Source organism: Microchirus variegatus (genome assembly GCF_963457635.1).
Source record: "Microchirus variegatus genome assembly, chromosome: 1".
Classification (NCBI taxonomy): domain Eukaryota; kingdom Metazoa; phylum Chordata; class Actinopteri; order Pleuronectiformes; family Soleidae; genus Microchirus; species Microchirus variegatus.
The window spans coordinates 40,063,402-40,082,000 of NC_139802.1; the positions used below are offsets into that span (position 1 = coordinate 40,063,402).

An 18,599-nucleotide genomic window follows, 5' to 3' on the forward strand; every position below is an offset into this window, starting at 1 on the left:
ACCTTGGAAATGGGCCTCTATACACTTATGTACATATTCGATTAAAAACCTTTTGCAGCTACAATAGTCGTTAACCACATTAACAATGTATAGAGTCTATTTCTGATTCATTTAATGCTATGTATTCAGTGAAAAAAAAAAGTGCTTTTCCTTCAAGAATTAGGACATTTCTAAGTGACCCCAAACTTTTGATCGGTAGTGCATATGTGGAAACCGTGCGACTTGTGTGGTGGAGGTGTTTTTCCTCTGCTGTACCTGAGTTTGAACTGGCAGCGCACCTCTCCGTGCTCCATCTGTATGAGCTCATTGTAGCAGGCTGACACACTGCTGTTCTCCGCAAACCTCTGGAGGCCAAACCAGGTTAAATGGCGTTTGAAAGGAGAAGGGGATGAGAGACGAGTGGAAAAATTGAATGAGTCAGGATTCACTCAGTAGCGACTTGTTTTGCAGCCTCCGACGTCACTTTTCACACCATCAAAGACGGCTGACAATAAAGTGGCTCTTTCAATACTGGTACGATGTGCTGCTATTTTAGCGCCCGAGGCCACGTTGAGGCCCAATGAAAACATGCGCAACAACACACCGGAGCCTACATTTGTCTGTTTTGAACACACACAATTATGAGTCAAAGCAAGTTATTGGACGTACTCTGCTAAATCCAGCACAGAGGAGAGGAAGAACAGATGGCTCGTCCTGGTCAGGCGGTCTATACAATGACAGTAAAGAATTATTATCATGTGCAAAAAAAAAAGACATGCTTGTACTTTTCCACACCTATATGGAGGACTATTTAGTTTAAAAATCAAACTCACATCTGTGGCACGACAGCAAGAATAGCTGTGTTTTCTGAGGGCTTTGTGGCACGGATCGACCTGGAAATCAAACAGATGTCGGATTAAGAGTCAACAGGAGGTCACTTCATCCACACTCTGAGCTCATGAGAAGTGGCTCCGACTCAGGTACAGGATAAACATGTGGGCAGCTCGGTGGTGGTTGATGTCATCGGCCGCAAATTGATGGGCAGAACATTTCGGCGCTCAAACACCGAAAAAACACCGAGCACATGTGCATCTGCCTCAAGAGGGTCGACCACAAAGCCCACACCGCTGGCAGGGACGCACGGGAAAAAAACGGCCCGGAGGTGGAGGAGGAACAAGAGGACAGTGATGGAGGATGAAAGGAGGGGCAGAGGGAACAGATGATGGCAGGGATCCCTGTGGGAGGGGGGGGGGGATAAGGATGGGAGGTAGTGTCAAGCGACTGCCAAGCTGTGGCAAATCAGGAGACAGGAGAGATGAATGGATCTGTTCCTTTACTTGGGAGGGGGGGGAAATAATGAAGCACTCACAATAAATCACTTTGCAAAATATACAGTGGTGGCTTTTAGTGTAATCAAGGACTTTGGACGGGTCTCTAACAATGACTGCAGCCCAGAAGTCTGCAGAAGTCATGACAGAGTAAACAGATGTAGTCTTAATAATAAGGACTGTGACTATTTCACCAGCTTTAATACCAAGGGCTGAGGAAAAACACGGATGTTTCGTTGTGATGGATCTGCCTAGAAAGTGTTCACAAGGCAACAAACACTTTGGGTAATAGGACTCCGCTTTGAAAAGGCTTTTAAAAAAGTGCGGTTGTGTGGGGTAACGACACGTGATCGACACTGATTGGTGTCGTTTCTGTGAACCAGACACGAATGTGGACAAGAAGGGGAAATTTTTAGACAATTAAAGCTGAACGATGCAGGATTTTAACCCTAATTTAAGTGCTTTGTAGTCATTGTGATGGTTAAATGTGTCACTGCACATTTCGGAGATCGAGGGCCGTCTTTCCACCGTAACGTCTGTTAACGGAAAAACCAGCCTTGCACGATCAGGGCTGTTTTTTCTGACAGTTCATAAACCATTTCCTGCATACACTCTTAGAAATAAAAAAGCGGAACCATTTAAGGTTCTCTGGCTTGTCCTCATAGGAGAACCCTTTTTAGCTCGGGTTCAACCAAGAACCCTTTTAATACTCTTTATTCAGGAAAGGAGTTTTAAATGGTTCTCTGGATCAAAATGGTTCTTACTGGAACCATTAGTGTTACCAAGAAGCCTTGAAAAACCCTTTTTTCAGGGGATAGGGTTTTTCGGAAGCAAATGGTTCCAGTTAGAACCTCAGCCCTTCCAGAAGGACCCTTTTGGAACCCTTATTTCTAAGAGTGTAGCTCAGAAACAAATGATGGTAAGGTGATGGAATCATTCAGGTGTGGTGGAGGTAAACATCTAAAACATGCAGGACAGGACATTGTTTATTTTTACCATAGAGGGGCAAGGAACCATAATGTGATCTACATGAAAATAGCACATTTTGAAAATATCAATATCAATATCATTAGTGTTACCAAGAACCCTTGAAAAACCCTTTTTTTCAAATGGGTTCCAGGTAGAACCTCAGCCCTTGTAGAAGGACCCTTTTGGAACCCTTATTTCGAAGAGTGTAGAGAAAATCAGAGTTCCACGTTCAATTCACCAAATTGAAATGCAGTTTACAATATGCAGAAGAATTCCCAGTTTTTATTCTTCATGTGCAATTCATGCGAACTCCCAATTTCATCACACAAGATAAATAATGTCGAAATTCACTGTGGGGGAGTGACAGAGAACAGACATAACACAGTCAAGTCCTCCTAATGTGATCTTTACACACAGCTGACAAGTATCGAGGGAGTGAATGGGGTTTCCTGAAAATTGGCCAGAGGTTTTTAATGTGGCCAAAAAACCAACTTTTTTTTAAAGCCTCTACAACTGAAGAGCTGCTCGCTCCCTTGGAACAATATCAAGCTTTCACTTGAACAAACTCACGATATGCAGTTTAAGCTCACTCTAGAGCCACTCTGTTTCAATGGATAATTCACCGTAATCTGTGTTAATTGCGTGCCATTTCTCGTTGCATGTACCTGTGGTGCTTTCAGTGAACACCAGATGGAGCCAAACAGGTCCTCCACTACAGTACGCTGTGAAACGACTTCGGACCAGAACTCTAGGTTCAAAAAGAGACACATCGCAAAAATGTAAGTATTGATTTACGATTGTCTGATGTGGAGACTTACGCTTGTTGTTGGTGTTTAACATCGGATGTCATCCCTAATGTTAGTGTTCTGCCTTCTTCTTCTCTTGTTCATTTCTTTGTTTCATAAGTTCACTCAATTTAAATTCTTGAAGAAATTACAGAACAATTACTATCAATGCTTTTCACCAGGACAGCGATCCTGGTCTAGCCTGAAATATACCCTTTTTTGGAGGAAGTCACTTCCTCATGTTCCTGTCCTTTTGGCCCCATTTTAAATTTTAATTTAATGTTGTGAGGATGTTTTGCTAAGTGCTAAGTAGAACCATATAATGTTCTTCGGCTTGTCCTCGTAGGAGAACCCTTTTTGGCTCCACGTATAACCTTTTTATCCACTTGGAACCCTTTTGGAGGGTTCCACCAAGAACCCTTTTAAAACCCTTTATTCAGGAAAGTGGTTTTGAAGGGTTCTCTGGATCAAAATGGCTCTTACTGGAACCATTAGTATTACCAAGAACTTTCTTCGGGAAAGGGTTTTTCAGAAGCATATGGTTCCAGGTAGAACCTCAGACCTTCTAGAAGGACCCTTTTGGAACCCTTATTTCTAAGAGTGTAGCTCAGGAACAAATTATGGTAAGGTGATGCAATCAATCAGGAGCGGTGGAGGGAAACATCTAAATCATGCAGGACAGGGATTATGAAACACTGTTTTTAAAATGTTCTAAGTGTGCACTTTATTTATGTTTATTTTTACCATAGAGGGGCAAGGAACCATATCTGGTCTAGATGAAAATAACACATTTTGAAAATATCCTCCAATAATCCAATCCAATTTTAAAAGTATTTCAACGAGTGCCCTGTAAAGAGTTAATACAGTATATAATATATATCAGGGGAATGTGGTGTCAAGAACTATTAGTAAGTAGGACTGGTCAGACAGACAACTCACAGTATATACTGGGATCTGGCTAAGATGTCTTAGACAGCACATGAACATTTCATGTGCACATTCTTGGAGTTATTTTAGTGTTCCGTCTGTATATTTATCTTTTTCATGCACTTGACCCTTGACTGCACCGAGCCTCACGATCTTGTACGTTTTCTCAGTTTCTTCCGAAACTGAGAAAATTAGGGACAAGCCGATATGATATGCAGTGTCTGTTTATTCAAAAGCCCTAAATATCCCATGAATGCTTCAGAGGCAGAGGCTGCACAGAGAGACGTGCGTCACCAGCGTCATGTGACCAGAATGTGAGTAAAGACACACTCTGCAGTGACCATGTGAGCTGTGTGGACTTACTTTAAGCCAACAGGAGAAAATAACATAAAAATAACTGATGGTGAGATTTGTGGTTCTCAAACTGTGGTACGCAACCTTCCTCTTGTGGGAAAATCAGAAATACTGTTCTACTGTATACATCAAGGTATGTGATCAGAGTGGAGTGCGTAGACATTTTCCACAATTTCTGTAGTTGAGGACAAAACTAAGTCCCTCAGAGTGAAAATGCACTCTTAGAAATAAGGGTTCCAAAAGGGTCCTTCTACAAGGGCTGAGGTTCTACCTGGAACCATTTACTTCTGAAAAACCCTTTCCGAAAGTAGGATTTTAAAAGGGTTCTTGGTGGACCCCCCCATTTTCCAGCCTTTGTGAATTTCTGTAGTTGAGGACAAAACTAAGTCCCTCAGAGTGAAAATACACTCTTACAAATAAGGGTTCCAAAAGGGTCCTTCTACAAGGGCTGAGGTTCTACCTGGAACCATTTACTTCTGAAAAACCCTTTCCGAAAGTAGGATTTTAAAAGGGTTCTTGGTGGACCCCCCCATTTTCCAGCCTTTGTGAATTTCTGTAGTTGAGGACAAAACTAAGTCCCTCAGAGTGAAAATACATTCTTTGAAATAAGGGTTCCAAAAGGGTCCTTCTACAAGGGCTGAGGTTCTGCCTGGAACCATTTACTTCTGAAAATCCCTTTCCTGAAGAAAGGGTTTTTCAAGGGTTCTTGGTAACACTAATGGTTCCAGTAAGAGCCATTTTGATCCAGAGACCCCTTTAAAACCCATTTCCTGAATAAAGGGTTTTAAAAGGGTTCTTGGTGGAACCCCCCACTTTCCAGCCTTTGGGAATTTCTGTAGTGGAGGACAAAACTAAGTCCCTCAGAGTGAAAATACACTAAGAAATAAGGGTTCCAAAAGGGTCCTTCTATAAGGGCTGAGGTTCTACCTGGAACCATTTGCTTAAAACCCTTTCCTGAATAAAGGGTTTTAAAAGGGTTCTTGGTGGAACCCTCCAAAAGAGTTCCAGGTGGAACATTTATAAAAGGGTTCTCCTATGAGGACCAGCCGAAGAACCTTGTAGATGGTTCTACTTAGCACTTTCTAAGAGTGTAGGACGCAGTCACAAAAAAAACCACAGGCATCAGTCGTGAGCTAAACTCTCACCTGCAGACCGCTTCTGGCTCAAAGTAGCGCGAGTGTCGCCCGTCGATGACGATCAGCTCGTGGTGCTTGTCGAGGAAACTTTCGACGGCAGACTCGGGCGTCCGTGCGATGTTGCACCTGAACCCGGCGCGGTCACAGGCCCACCAGAACGCATCGCTTTGGCTGTCCTCCTTTGCAAACACCAGCAGCACCTGAGGGGGGGGAGGGGGAGGGGGGGGGGCAGAAAGTGAAGAGCGCTGCTGTGAGACTTTCTACTCAGACAGGACATTCACCAGAGCAGCTGTAATATAACGTACTGACGCCAGCGTTTATGCACCAACAAGGTGACTGACATTGATGAGGCCGAGTAATAACCGGTGCAACCGATACAACAATAGCAACGCAGTCATTTTGGACATAAAGCTCTGGAAGTATTTATTACATTGCGGGTCCTGCCAGACTGCTTGGCATGTAAGGACACAAACCTGACGGAGTCTGAGGTCATTTTAAAGTATGAGACTCATATAATGTTAGCTGCAATCAGGTCCAGCCCCTCTGCGACTCACAAGGATATGCTGTTTAACGAATAAGGGAATAAGTAACAGAGCATCTATTTTAAACCTTAACAGACAAACTGTTCATATTGAAATTCAAATTATGATTTTCTACATTTAGGGGAGGAAACGTCTGGATTAATCCCTTAAATGTTGCAAAAGCAACCTGTCATTGGATATTTAAAGGTGCATTATGTGATAAATCTAAACCAACTGGCCATAAAATCCTCCTAATATGTCACAGAGACTCAGGAATAATGTTCATATAACAAACTGGACTCACCAACAACAACAGTACAGCCGAAATATTTGCATTAAGAAAAAATATTTCGCAGACTGCAAATCACGTTTATGTTTTGAAATCACGTTTTGGCATGTGGCGCCACCTACCGCCGTCTACCAATCATTGCACTCAGTAGAGTCTCAGCTGCCGAGCAACCACGGGTTGCCAGTTACGTCAGAAAAACGAAACCTAAAAGACCTCGGTATTTTGAATTTGAATGTAGTCACTGTTTTTGGCCACATTCTTACATATGGCACCTTTAATGTAAACAGTAACGGACAGAAGCGATGAGTCATCCACAAATACACAGCTACAGAAACACTACTTCTCTGAGTGCCACTATACCAGCTATGTGATTAGATTTACTATCTTTCATCAAGAAAGTCCTGGTTTTCACTCTCTGCCCTGCTGTTCCGTCTGTGCACACACACACACACTGGTTAATATATGTGAGTTCTGGAGAATTGAAGACGTCTGTCTGAGCTGTCCGTAACTGTGTGTGTGTGTGTGTTCATCTGTTTGCTTGTTTTCCCTGCGCTGCTGTGTAGGGCGTCTCTCTGCCATCTGCTAATCCAGACTCGGGCCTCGTCCCCTGATCCTGAACAGTGACGGAGATGGACGGCGGAGCCGAGTCGTTGTCGTCGACATCGTGTAAATGTTGCATCTTGCCCTGGTCGAGTATTCTTTCAACCTCTTTCTGTACTTTCTGACACTGTGACCTGAAGCCTGCAGAGCGCAGAGTCAGTGTTTTTGATCCCACACTGTGTTTTGACCACAAACACACCAGCCACCTTTGGTCCAGTGGTGAGGAAACGCAACACGGCAAGAGACACATGCAGTTGATGCACACACACACACTCGCACAGCTTTGTGCAAAGAATTCTTCTGAGGACACTGCATTGAATTCCATGAATTTGGACAGCCTAAACAGAGCATTATCCATAACCAGTTAATGCCTAACCTTAACCTAACCCCAATTCAAACTTAAACAATTCCTCAGAAATTAGATATTGCCTCATTAGGTCCAGACTTTGGTCTAAATGAGTGCACTCTTAGAAATAAGGGTTCCAAAAGGGTCCTTCTACAAGAGCTGAGGTTCTACCTGGAACCATTTGCTTCTGAAAAACCCTTTCCCGAGGGTTCTTGGTAACACGTATGTTTCCAGTAAGAACCGTTTAGATCCAGAGAACCCTTTAAAACCCCTTTCCTGAATAAAGGGTTTTAAAAGAGTTCTTGGTGGAATCCCTCCAAAAGGGTTCCAGGTGGAACCTTTATAAAAAGGACAAGCCGAACAACCTTATATGGTTCTACTTAGCGCTTTTTCAAAGAGTGTACTACTGGTCCTGACATGGTGTTTTTGCCAGTCAAGGACTTAAAGAGACAAACCTAATTCTAACCCTAAAACCTAATCATCTGTTTTTCAGTGTTGCGGGAACCCGAAAAAATTTCAAATGTCCTCACAAATACAGTATACAAATACTTGTACACACGTTTGTGCAGCATTCATAGTGAGGACACTCGTGGACATAATGCGTTCCCTAACCATCACAACTAAATGCCTAACAGTAACTCTAACGTCTTAACCCTCATAAAGCACTTTTAAGGGGTGACAGAACATGAGAACCAGCCAAAAATGTCCTCACTTTCCCAAAATGACCTTCACACCATAATGGTTTATAGGTTTTTTGTGGTCCTAGCAAAGATACCCATACAAAAAAACACACACACACACACACACACACACACACACACACACACACACACACACACACACACACACACACACACAGGCAGCTGGGCTGCGGCCAGAACCAACAGTACTCGGCTCTGCTTCGCAGCAGCATCACCTCCCGACTCCCTCGAAAGGACAACAAAGGATAGAGTGACGGAGGGAGCGCGTGTAGGTGCAGCAGAGAGAAAGGGTATGAAAAGGGTAGCTCGTACAAAAAAAAAGGATAGCGTAAAAATATCTCACTGATGCAGCCCTTCACACCTGGAGATGAGTGAAAATGGAACATGGGGGAAGAACAGGTAGAGAATGGCAGAAAGAGCAGGAGAAAATGAGCTGGTGTTGGTGAGTGCCTGTGAAAGGTCCACACTCTTTGATCCCGCGCCGGCTTGTGTAACCGTGGCGCTGCTTTGTGTAACCATGGTGCTAGCATGTGAAATTCTACACACACAGAGCACCCAGCCGACCCCCGAGACCACGCCGACCGCACACGTCTCTGACCCGCCACCTAAATATGTCACCAGCGACAAGCCTGGTTGTAGTGGTGCTGGTGGTGGAGGTGGTGGTAGGGGGGGGCGCCGTTGGTCCTAATACCCCCGTCAGATGTAGAGCCAGTCGAACACAAACACATGGCTGCTGCACTCCATCATGTATGTCTGATCACACATACACAGGTTTGTGCAACTATTCTTGTTAGGACATGGCACTGCACAGACTCACCCCAAACTTAGCCCTAACTTTAAAGAAAAAGTTTAAAAGTTTTTGAAGGTAGTGGCCATACGGCCATTTTCCATTATACAGTTCTAGCACTAGTACACTCTTAGAAATAAGGGTTCCAAAAGGGTCCTTCTACAAGGGCTGAGGTTCTTCCTTGAATCATTTGCTTCCACACCCTTTAAAACCCCTTTCCTGAATAAAGGGTTTTATAAGGGTTCTTGGTTGGAACCCTCCAAAAGGGTTCCAGGTGGAACTTTTATAAAATGGTTCTACCTGGAGCCAAAAAGGGTTCTCCTATGAGGACAAGCTGAAGAACCTTATATGGTTCTACTCCAGCACTTTTATTCCTAAGTGTGTAGGGGATAGCGCTCTTGCCTTTGCAGCAAGAAGACCCGGGTTCAAGACCTGGTCGGAACAAGGGCCTTTCTGCATGGAGTTCTGCATGTTCTCCCCGTGTGTGCGTGGGTTTTTCCCCGGGTTCTCCAGTGTCCTCTCACAGTCCAAAAACATGCAGATTTGGGGATTAGGGCAAATTGGACGTTCTAAATTGGTGTGAGAGTGAGAGTGGATGTGGGTGTTTGTCCCTATGTGGCCCTGCCATGGACTTGCCACCTGTCCAGGGTGTACCCTGCCTTTCACCCTAGATAAGCTGGGATTGTCACCACCACCCCCCCCCCCCTCCCTCCGTGACACTCATGTGCAGGATAAAGCGGTAAGATGAGTGAGAGTGAGTTCTTGCACTACTTGGCTCGACTCTACTCAACTCAGTTTGGTATCAGCCACGTCCTTTTCCATGACTTCATTACTTTCCATTATAGTACCTCCTCAACGTGGACGGTGTCATTTTATATACTGTACATGACACAAACACACGAAGCGACTTTCGGCAGTTTTTGCTTTTTGCAATTTCGTGTTATGTCCCCGTTTAGATGAAAGTAGACGATTAAGCACAGCTCATATTGGACACCAGTGTTACTTATGATGTATGAATCTCAAGGCAACTTTTTATCTTATACAACCTGTGCGTCATAAGGAGACATAAGGTTGAAGGAGTTGAACGCTGCGACATCGCTGCTTTAATCTTTGCTTTGTTTTCTTCTGTGGTTAACTGTAGGCGATTGGGATTCCTTGAGTCACCTACAGCTAACCACAGAAGACGACTATGAGTTGGATGACTGAGAACCTTCAATGACTCTTTGCTATATTTATTAAACTTACTTAAACTTGGGTTAGGGTTAGGCTAGGGTTAGGCTAACCTTAACCTTAGGGTTAACCCTAACCCTAGCTTTATGTCAAAGAAGTGGGTTAGGGTTAGGGTTTGGGTTAGGGTTATGCACCATGTTTTTAGAAAAGTTATAATTGTGTTGTCTGTTGTGCCTGGGCAGACTCATAGATGACTACATTTAGAGGCTACAAAATAATTCACTGAAGACATATAATCAATTAAAGCTCAAACATTAGGTTAGGCTAACCCTTACCTTAACCCTAGGGTTAACCCTAACACTAACTTTATATCAAAGAAGTGGGTTAGGGTTAGGGTAACCCTAACTTTAACACTCGGGTTAACCCGAACTTTATATCAAAGAAGTGGGTTAGGGTTAGGGTAACCCTAATCTTAACCTTAGGGTTAACCCTAACCCTAACTTTATATCAAAGAAGTGGGTTAGGGTTTGGGTTGGGGTTATGGACCATGTTTTTAGAAAAGTTATACTTTTGTTGTCTGTTGTCCTTGGGCAGACTCATAGATGACTACATTAAGAGGCAACAAAATAGTTCACTGAAGACATATAAACAATTAAAGCTCAAACGCACAAACAAATGTGTGCAGGATTGCTTTAACAACTTGTTCTTTTTGTTTTTTTGCAGACAGCCGTCTTCCACTGAGCCAACAGTTTGATTCCCAGGTCACATTGTAGAAGTATCCTCGGGTAAGACACTGAACTCTAAATTCCCCCCCCCCCCCCCCCCCCGACAGCTGTGCTGTGAGCGACGTGTGCGATAGAGAAGTACTTAAGACTAGAAAAGCTGACCTGTACCAATTCACCGTTCCATTTAGTTTGAAAGCATTAGCTTATCTCTTATCTCGAGTTCAATGCGAGATTAGAGATTGAAATATAAAGACAGTCACATTACGCTAATGAAAATCCCCCTGTCGTTGCAGACTTCTTGTGTGAAGTCTTTGGGGGTAAAAAAAAAAAAAAAAAAGCTGGCAGGAATTTGAGTGCAGCTTATTTTGTCACAGTAAAGCCCACGTTGTTTCTGTTTGGACGCCTGTGCTGAATTAGGACATAAAGTTTAATTTCAAGGTTTCTTGGACTAATAATTTAGCCAATAAAAAGACAGAAAATCATAAAAAATAGAACAAGGAATATCCATCAATCTGACATTTAAATTGGTTTCTTTTCCGTCCAGACATGAGTCCAAAAAGTATTTTGGCAAAAGTATGTTTTGCCAACAATTGTTTTAATCTAACAGCATAATTGACATCTAGTTTTAGCTCTATTTATCATTTCAGTTTGATACTTTCAAGCACCCTGGATGAAATCAACGCTGCGTTCAAGTTGACAAAAACTGTACGTGAACGCATATAATTACTGCAGGGATGTGCATGGGAAACATACAACACGTGTGTTGCTTTAAACCATTGGTTCTCAAAGTGCGGCCCGGGGGCCAATGGCGGCCCGCAGAAACATTTCTGTCGTCCGCAGTGAATTACAGTTGAAAGTTTTAATCCAGGAGCTACTAAGCTAGTTAAATGTTTATTGGACATTAATGGATACAGACCAATCAATGTAAACAAAAATACTGGGTATTTACCTGGTTTCTATATGGTGAATTTTAGTGTATTATTGGGTAATAAGCTGGTAATAAGCAGGTAGCTACAGCCCCCAATTACTAGCTATTTACCCAGTAAATATATGGTAACAGAAATGTGTTACTTGGTATTAACCTGTAATTAGAAGGTAAGAACAATGGCCAAAATACTGTAATTACCCAGTAAATTATATTAATGCTTAAATTACATTATATTAACGCTTATATTACTTAACGCTAAACTGTAGAACTGTAATCTGGTCATTAAATTGATTACAAATGGGATTTCTTTATGGTTTTTCCTTTGGCGGCCCTCAGTCCAATGTTGGGTTCCTAAATTGGCCCTTGGGTATCAAAACTTTGAGAACCCCTGCTTTAAACACATCAATCATGTGATAAGCTGTAAGCGGGAGGGAGGGTCTGAGATTCTCCACGTTTGTCGAGGAGAACTTGCGACATTTAACTCTCTCCTGCAGAGCATTTTTTTATCTCTCTCTTCATCTCTCATTTCCAGTGGAAGTTATTGAAGGAGTGGGTCAGGTCGGGCCATGGACCCAGAAGACGTTTAGGGGGTTTATGGAGCATGAGATGAGGTCTTAAAAGCTGCGGTCCCTTCACCTGCCTGCGTGCTGCCAGAGATTCCTGGTGTGATGTTATTTGGCACGGTGAAGAAGAAGGAGGAGGAGGGAGGGGGTTGAAGGGCTAGAGCAGGATCGTGTAGCTCCAGTATGAAAACGAGCAGCATGCCGGGCCTCTCACGTCACCGCATGTGATGCGAGCGGGAACCGGGCCGAACTCAAGTGAACAAGCACCTAATAAAGTAGCCGGTTCCTGACGTTGAAGCAGCCCAGGAACAAAGAGGAAATGCTCTGCCGTGTCCACATCGTGATCAGCTGGTGACCTCAGCTGGACCTCTAACCCTAACCCTTACTTTGTTATGTTGCATAAGTGAAAATCGGGGCCAGCACGTGTCCTAATCCCTAATCAGAGGAGGATGAGAACGGACAATCCCAGAGTCCGCTCTGCCCCCACCTTGCGCCTTCTTCGCAGGAACAATTGACTTCCGCACTCGTTCAACATCCTCTAAAAAACATATTTAAAAATGTCAATAAAGTTGAGTTTGGAATTTTAAAAAATCAACCAAAAGTATTTACTTTTTACCCATTTATTGTATGGCATACTGCAAGTGGTTTGTATTTGGTTTGCCACGTGATTGATCTATAATTGTTTCTCACTATGCAAAAATGCAACGAATAAAGGCCAAAACAAGTTATGGGGACGTTCTTTACAGGATAGACAGAAGGTTTTTTTTTAGGATTTTAGTACAACTTTAACCCTTTGCCGGGCAAAGAACTATATTTGGTCACTTCCACAGACGTCCAAAACAGTTCCAAAAGGCAAAAAGTACAGTCACATGGCTCAGTCTTCTTCTGCATCTATGGTTATAGCTCAGAAACTAATTACGGTAAGGTAATGAAATCAATCAGGTGTGGTGGAGGGAAACATCTAAAACATGCAGGACAGGGGTCGCCAAAGACCAGGATTGGGAAACACTGTTCTAAAATGTTCTAAATGTGCAATTTATTTGTGTTTTTCTTGTATATTCTAATATATACTCTTTTCAGATTAGTATTATTATTATTTTTTACCATAGAGGGGCAAAGAACCATATGTGGTCTACATGAAAATAACATATTTTGAAAATATCCTCCAATAATCCAATCCAATTTCAATGAGTGCCCTTTAAAGGGGTTAATATGACAAAGTCAAACTGTATCAGATAAACTTCTATTTTTTTTCAACAACTCACTCACTGGAATATAGAGTAGTTCATATTTTAATGGTATCTCACGTTTAAAAATGATCACAACGTGAAACTCAAGCTTGACTTCAAATCGCAATTGTGATATTTATCAAAAAAATCGTAATTAAGTTCAACTTCAGTGGGTCAATATTTGTTTACTTTGTTCATTTCGCACTTTAAAACTCAATTTGTATTCCCTCCAAAAACAGGCTGCACGTGTGACGATGACATTAAACCTGTGACGAAGTGCGGCAACGCTTACCTGAATGGGCTCTTGGGTCAGTCTCATCGGTCCCACACATTCTTCTGTCGCTGAAACCTGCAGGAAATAGACGACTACGGGTGAGTAAATGTCACAGAGTTAGCACACACACACACACACACATACACACACACGCACACAAAACTCTTACCATTTTACCATTGATTTCCAGAAGCATATTGACATATTGTTTTTCCTTGCACGACCCGCCTGTCAACGTCTTTCTCACCTCCCACTTTAAAACATCCAGTGGGAGGTGGATGACCTCATCAACAAGACAAACGTCTCCTCTTATAAGGCAGATGTTGGAGATAAAAAAAAAAAAAAAAACTAGAGTGCAACAGCCTTTTTTAGAAACAATAATTGTCCAACCCTATGGTGTCTTTACTACCAACTGCATCTCATATGCTGTAGCCATGGATATGTACACTTGGTGTTAGTGTCCGCTGCAAACCCTCTTTAGAAGGTATTAGCAGTCAGCCACAGACTGGACTCACAGGTTTACGTGTATAATCCTGCTACAGGAGCATCACATACTGTGCTGTGTGTGTGTGTGTGTGTGTGTGTGTGTGTGTGTGTGTGTGTGTGTGTGTGTGTGTGTGTGTGTGTGTGTGTGTGTGTGTGTGTGTGTGTGTGTGTTGTCCAGGCGGCCTCAGCTGGCGTTTTAACCACATGCGTCATCCTGGTGTGAATCAGTGACTTGGATACATGTGCTTCTTTTGAGCATACGCACGCACATACACACAGATTTGTGCAGCTACACTCTTAGAAATAAGGGGTTCCAAAGGGGTTTTTCTGCAAGGGCTGAGGTTCTACCTGGAACTCTGCACCCTTTAAAACCCCTTTCCCAAAGAAAGGGTTTATCAAGGGTTCTTGGTAACACTAATGGTTCCAGTAAGAACCATTTTGATCCAGAGAACCCTTTAAAACCCCTTTCCCGAATAAAGGGTTTTAAAAGGGTTCTTGGTGGAACCCTCCAAAAGGGATCTCCTATGAGGACGACCAGTTAACGCCTAACTTTAACCAAACCACAATTCAAATCTGTGCCAGTTAACCATTTCCTCAAATATGAAGTTATGTCTGATTTATACCTTGAGGACTACTAGGTCAGTGACAGAAAAGGTCCTAAACGAGGCAACAAATAGGAACACACACAGTACACAGAGTATACAAAGTACACAAACATGCAATCACACAAATTCAGAAAAGAAGATAATTGCCATAATATATCAAAAAAAGCATAATATCATCACATTATATCGTCTATAGGCTGCATTGAAAACAACCCACATCGGTTGACCTCTACTTGAGATTCCTCTGAAAGAGACACAGAGAGATCTGGGGAGAGGGAGTTTCAGTTAATCAGCTAAGCTCCCAGATAATACATGTTCCACACAGACACATGATCGCATGATCGCACAAGCGGCGAGAGAGAGACGCGGTGACTCAACCGCTCGTCATTTTTCAGTCGTACTTGTCCGCGGCGATTACACTTCAAGGCGGACGTACCTCAGCCCACACGCAGCCTCGGCTGGCCACAAACAAACCACCGCGTCACCGTCAACGTCATCCAGGGCCTTTAGAGCCACATAAGAAAAACGCACTAGTGTCATTTCATGTTGCGTCAAAAATACAGAACAAGGTCATGGAAAAGAGTGACTTAGTTGCTTTCCCCCTGACTTACTGTAATGGTAAATTAAATTCCCTTGTCTCAGAAGCTAGAGCCTTTCCCTAACAGAGAATACCAGGTCCTTTTGTGTACTGTGTATTGTATATTGTGTAATTAGGATGTCTAGATTGAACCTGCAACTATCTACAACATCTGCAGGGAGTCGGCTCCCCGATACCTACAGTGGACAAAGAGGTGTGAAAACATGGCCGGGAAAGGCAGACTCCTTTGTCGATTGCAGGAATGCAAAGGGGGAGTTGCTCAGGTATAAATGTAGAGGGATCACTTTGCTCTGGGTCTTTCTCCAGCTAGGATCACTCCTGTGAAGATTGACTTTTTCCTTGCAAAGGAAAGCAGGGGGTACATGGCTGTAGGCCAAATATCTGAAGTGGTACGGGACTGTGAAAAGTTTGGGAACCACTGCAGTACGTCATCAGTGGACAATTTGCTCGTGCCCTGAATTGCAGGAAAAACTGGAAATCATGCGTCGCAAATCTGCCATGCTGCCACTGAACTATGGTTCCACTTGTGATGTGAAAACAGGCTGGTGCACGGTGGTTTGAAATGGAATTAGAGCCCAAACGGGAAATTGTACCGGTGTTTGCCAGTGTAAAAGCTCAAAAAAGTGACTCTTAACTTTCATAGATTTATAGGGCAGATGCGAAACGGAACATAGATTATATTTTTCTAGTTTTTCCATCACTCGAACAAATAATCTGACAGAGAATGTAAATGTCGATGACCTTTTAAAATGTGCAGAATGTCATATTTCCTGTGCAGATTTCTATTTTGACTCTGTAAATTTAAATCAAAAACAGGTCTGTCTAAATGTCATAAACAAAATGCATCAAACACAACAATAACTGTTATCAGGAAGTAGGTGTGGGAAGGCAGTGTGGGATGTCTGCATGATGTTAATGCGAGCAAAACAGTTTCTGGAGCTGCTTCACATCAACAGTCTGTGGCTGATGTTTTACTTACACTTTACATAGATTACAGTTAATCTAAAAAAAAATCTACTTTTTGTGCAGTAGAATTCACTTCTGAAGCATCTTATCACTTCATCCCACAGAGTGGAAATGAAGTATTGTTTAGTGGCTCTGTGTTTTGTGCTTCCTCACTTGAACTTGCCAATATGACCAACAGAGGCCGCCAGAGGCTTGTTTGCGTGAATGGGGTTGAAGTCTGCCATCTCTGATTGCCTTGTTTCTTTGTGTTTCCAGTCACACCTCCAACCCGTTTGCAGCCGTCTCGCTTTACTAGCGCTGTGTTGACATAAAACAAGTCACTTCCTGTGTGCAGTGCTGGAATGTCACGAGGAGACACAAGATCTAAAAGCATAATATCAGACTTTGAGACAGAAGATGGTTCCCAGAACTTAACTATAGATTTTTAACCCCCCAAAATTACCGTGTTAACCACAGAAATGGTCAAGCAATCCTTGGGATATTTACACCGATCACAATGGAGTTTTTTTGTCGCCCAATCAGCTGACTGTCGCGGATGGAGCCAGTCTAGCTACACCCTGACTGCTTCGTACCAATTTACTCTGGTACACCAAGGGAAGGGTGCCAAAGAATGGAATGGTTGGGGTTATTTTGGTACTATTGCTAATGGAAACGCAAAATAAATATGTACCGTAATGTACCAAACAGAACTATTCCATTTGGTGAGGAAAACTATAGTAACAGGTGTGCAAGGTTTTTGCCACTAGCTAGCGAGTCAACCTCTAGTGGCTAACTGCTAGTCTTCTCTTAGTCTTTTCCTTACAAATCAGAAAACTATGCAGTCTGTAGTGCAAGTGCACACCAGCTGAGAGAGCATCGCGATCGGTCGTCGTTCTTTGCCGTTAGTGGACCATTGTGCGTCGGACAGGTGGTTCTCCAAAGAGGATTACAGAATTAGAAAATGCTGAAGAAACCAAACGATACAAAGCATCTCTGTACGTCATGATAACATACATGCAGGATTGTATTTTTGGAGTCAATGTGGACCTCGCATCCCAGCTGTAGCCAAAGCCGTGCGGGAATCGTTTTTCATGTTTTTGCTGTAAAATTGTGAGGGCAAAGAAATGAGGTCAACCCAGAGACAGATGGCCCGGGGGGGGGGGGGGGGAATGCTGAGCTACAGATGCAGCGAAGTCAGTCAGTAAGATAAGGAGCATCTGGTGGTTCAACGCTGAGGGTCTGAATGTTCTGTGAGAGCGCTAGTAGCAGAAGACTCCCAAATATTTTCAGTCCACTTTAAGCGTTTGCCTCATGTGAACATTAACACTTGTTCTACTTCAGGAACGACAACGCGGCCCGATGTGAAGCAGAGCAGGAAGGTGAGTCGGCAGAAATGGGGACAGCTTCGGCACGGAGTGAACAGTTTGGAAGCGAGATCAGACAGAGGGGGAAGAAGATGATGGAGGAAGTGTCAGGGAAGGCTGTCGTAGGACAGCTGATGAGTTCCTTGCGGTAAGATGGGAAGGGGAAGGAAGATGCTGGACAGAGTACACAAACGATAGCACGTGAGAGATAAATGCATATGGCGAGAGAATGATAGGGCCTGAAATTGGGTGTTTGCACGCTTGATTCACAACTACTCTTAGAGGAGTGTGCGTTGAAATCTGAGATCTTTTAAAAGAAATGGGACAATGTGTTGTCTGTGTGGAGCGAAGAGGGATGAACTCATTATCTTTGATTACAAAGACATACCTTCCAGATAAGCTCACAAGATGAGTATATGCTGCACAGTACATCTACGCTATTTGCAGCAAAGACACTCGGTAGATTAGCAATAAAGGCAACATAGATAAGCTTAAAAAAAAAAAAAAGCTAGAAATTGAACTGCAGCTGAAACTGTGCTAAATATATACAATGATAAACCATCACTCCCCCTCAGAGAAAAGACAGACTACGCTCTGCAACCCCCACCCCAACACTGTCATATCACCCTGACAGTTTCCATCATATGTGGGATGCAAAATGACTCTAATGTTCCACCACATGGTCCTATATCTGCAGGACGGTACACTCCTGGTAGGGTCACCTAACCCGCTGTCGCTACAACCGTATGATCAGAGATATCAGTACGTCATTTTTACATCTTTTACATAACTAAGCTGTGCTGATACATTACTACCTGGCCTTAAACAGAAACATAAAAATACAAATATTGTGTGATTTATGTTGTCCCAAGTCCCAACTTTGACGGCCTATACTCCGCTACGGTTTAAGGACCTAATAGGTATGTAAACAGACTCTTAATAGGGATGTATGAAATTATCAGTATTTGCAAATACTTGCTTTAAAGGGAC

The 18,599-nt window shown here is 43.0% G+C and overlaps 1 protein-coding gene across 1 annotated transcript in view; it reads right to left on the reverse strand.

The window, feature by feature from the left end:
- Positions 1 to 18,599, reverse strand: part of pde8b (phosphodiesterase 8B) — a gene marked incomplete at its 5' end in the record, with an annotated part of 50,950 nt that overhangs the window by 21,472 nt on the left and 10,879 nt on the right. The window contains 5 exons of the mRNA XM_083900038.1: positions 256 to 344; positions 649 to 706; positions 813 to 872; positions 5,488 to 5,678; positions 13,630 to 13,686. Of these exons, the coding sequence (XP_083756164.1) occupies positions 256 to 344; positions 649 to 706; positions 813 to 872; positions 5,488 to 5,678; positions 13,630 to 13,686 (455 nt within the window). The remainder of the gene's footprint in view (positions 1 to 255; positions 345 to 648; positions 707 to 812; positions 873 to 5,487; positions 5,679 to 13,629; positions 13,687 to 18,599) is intronic.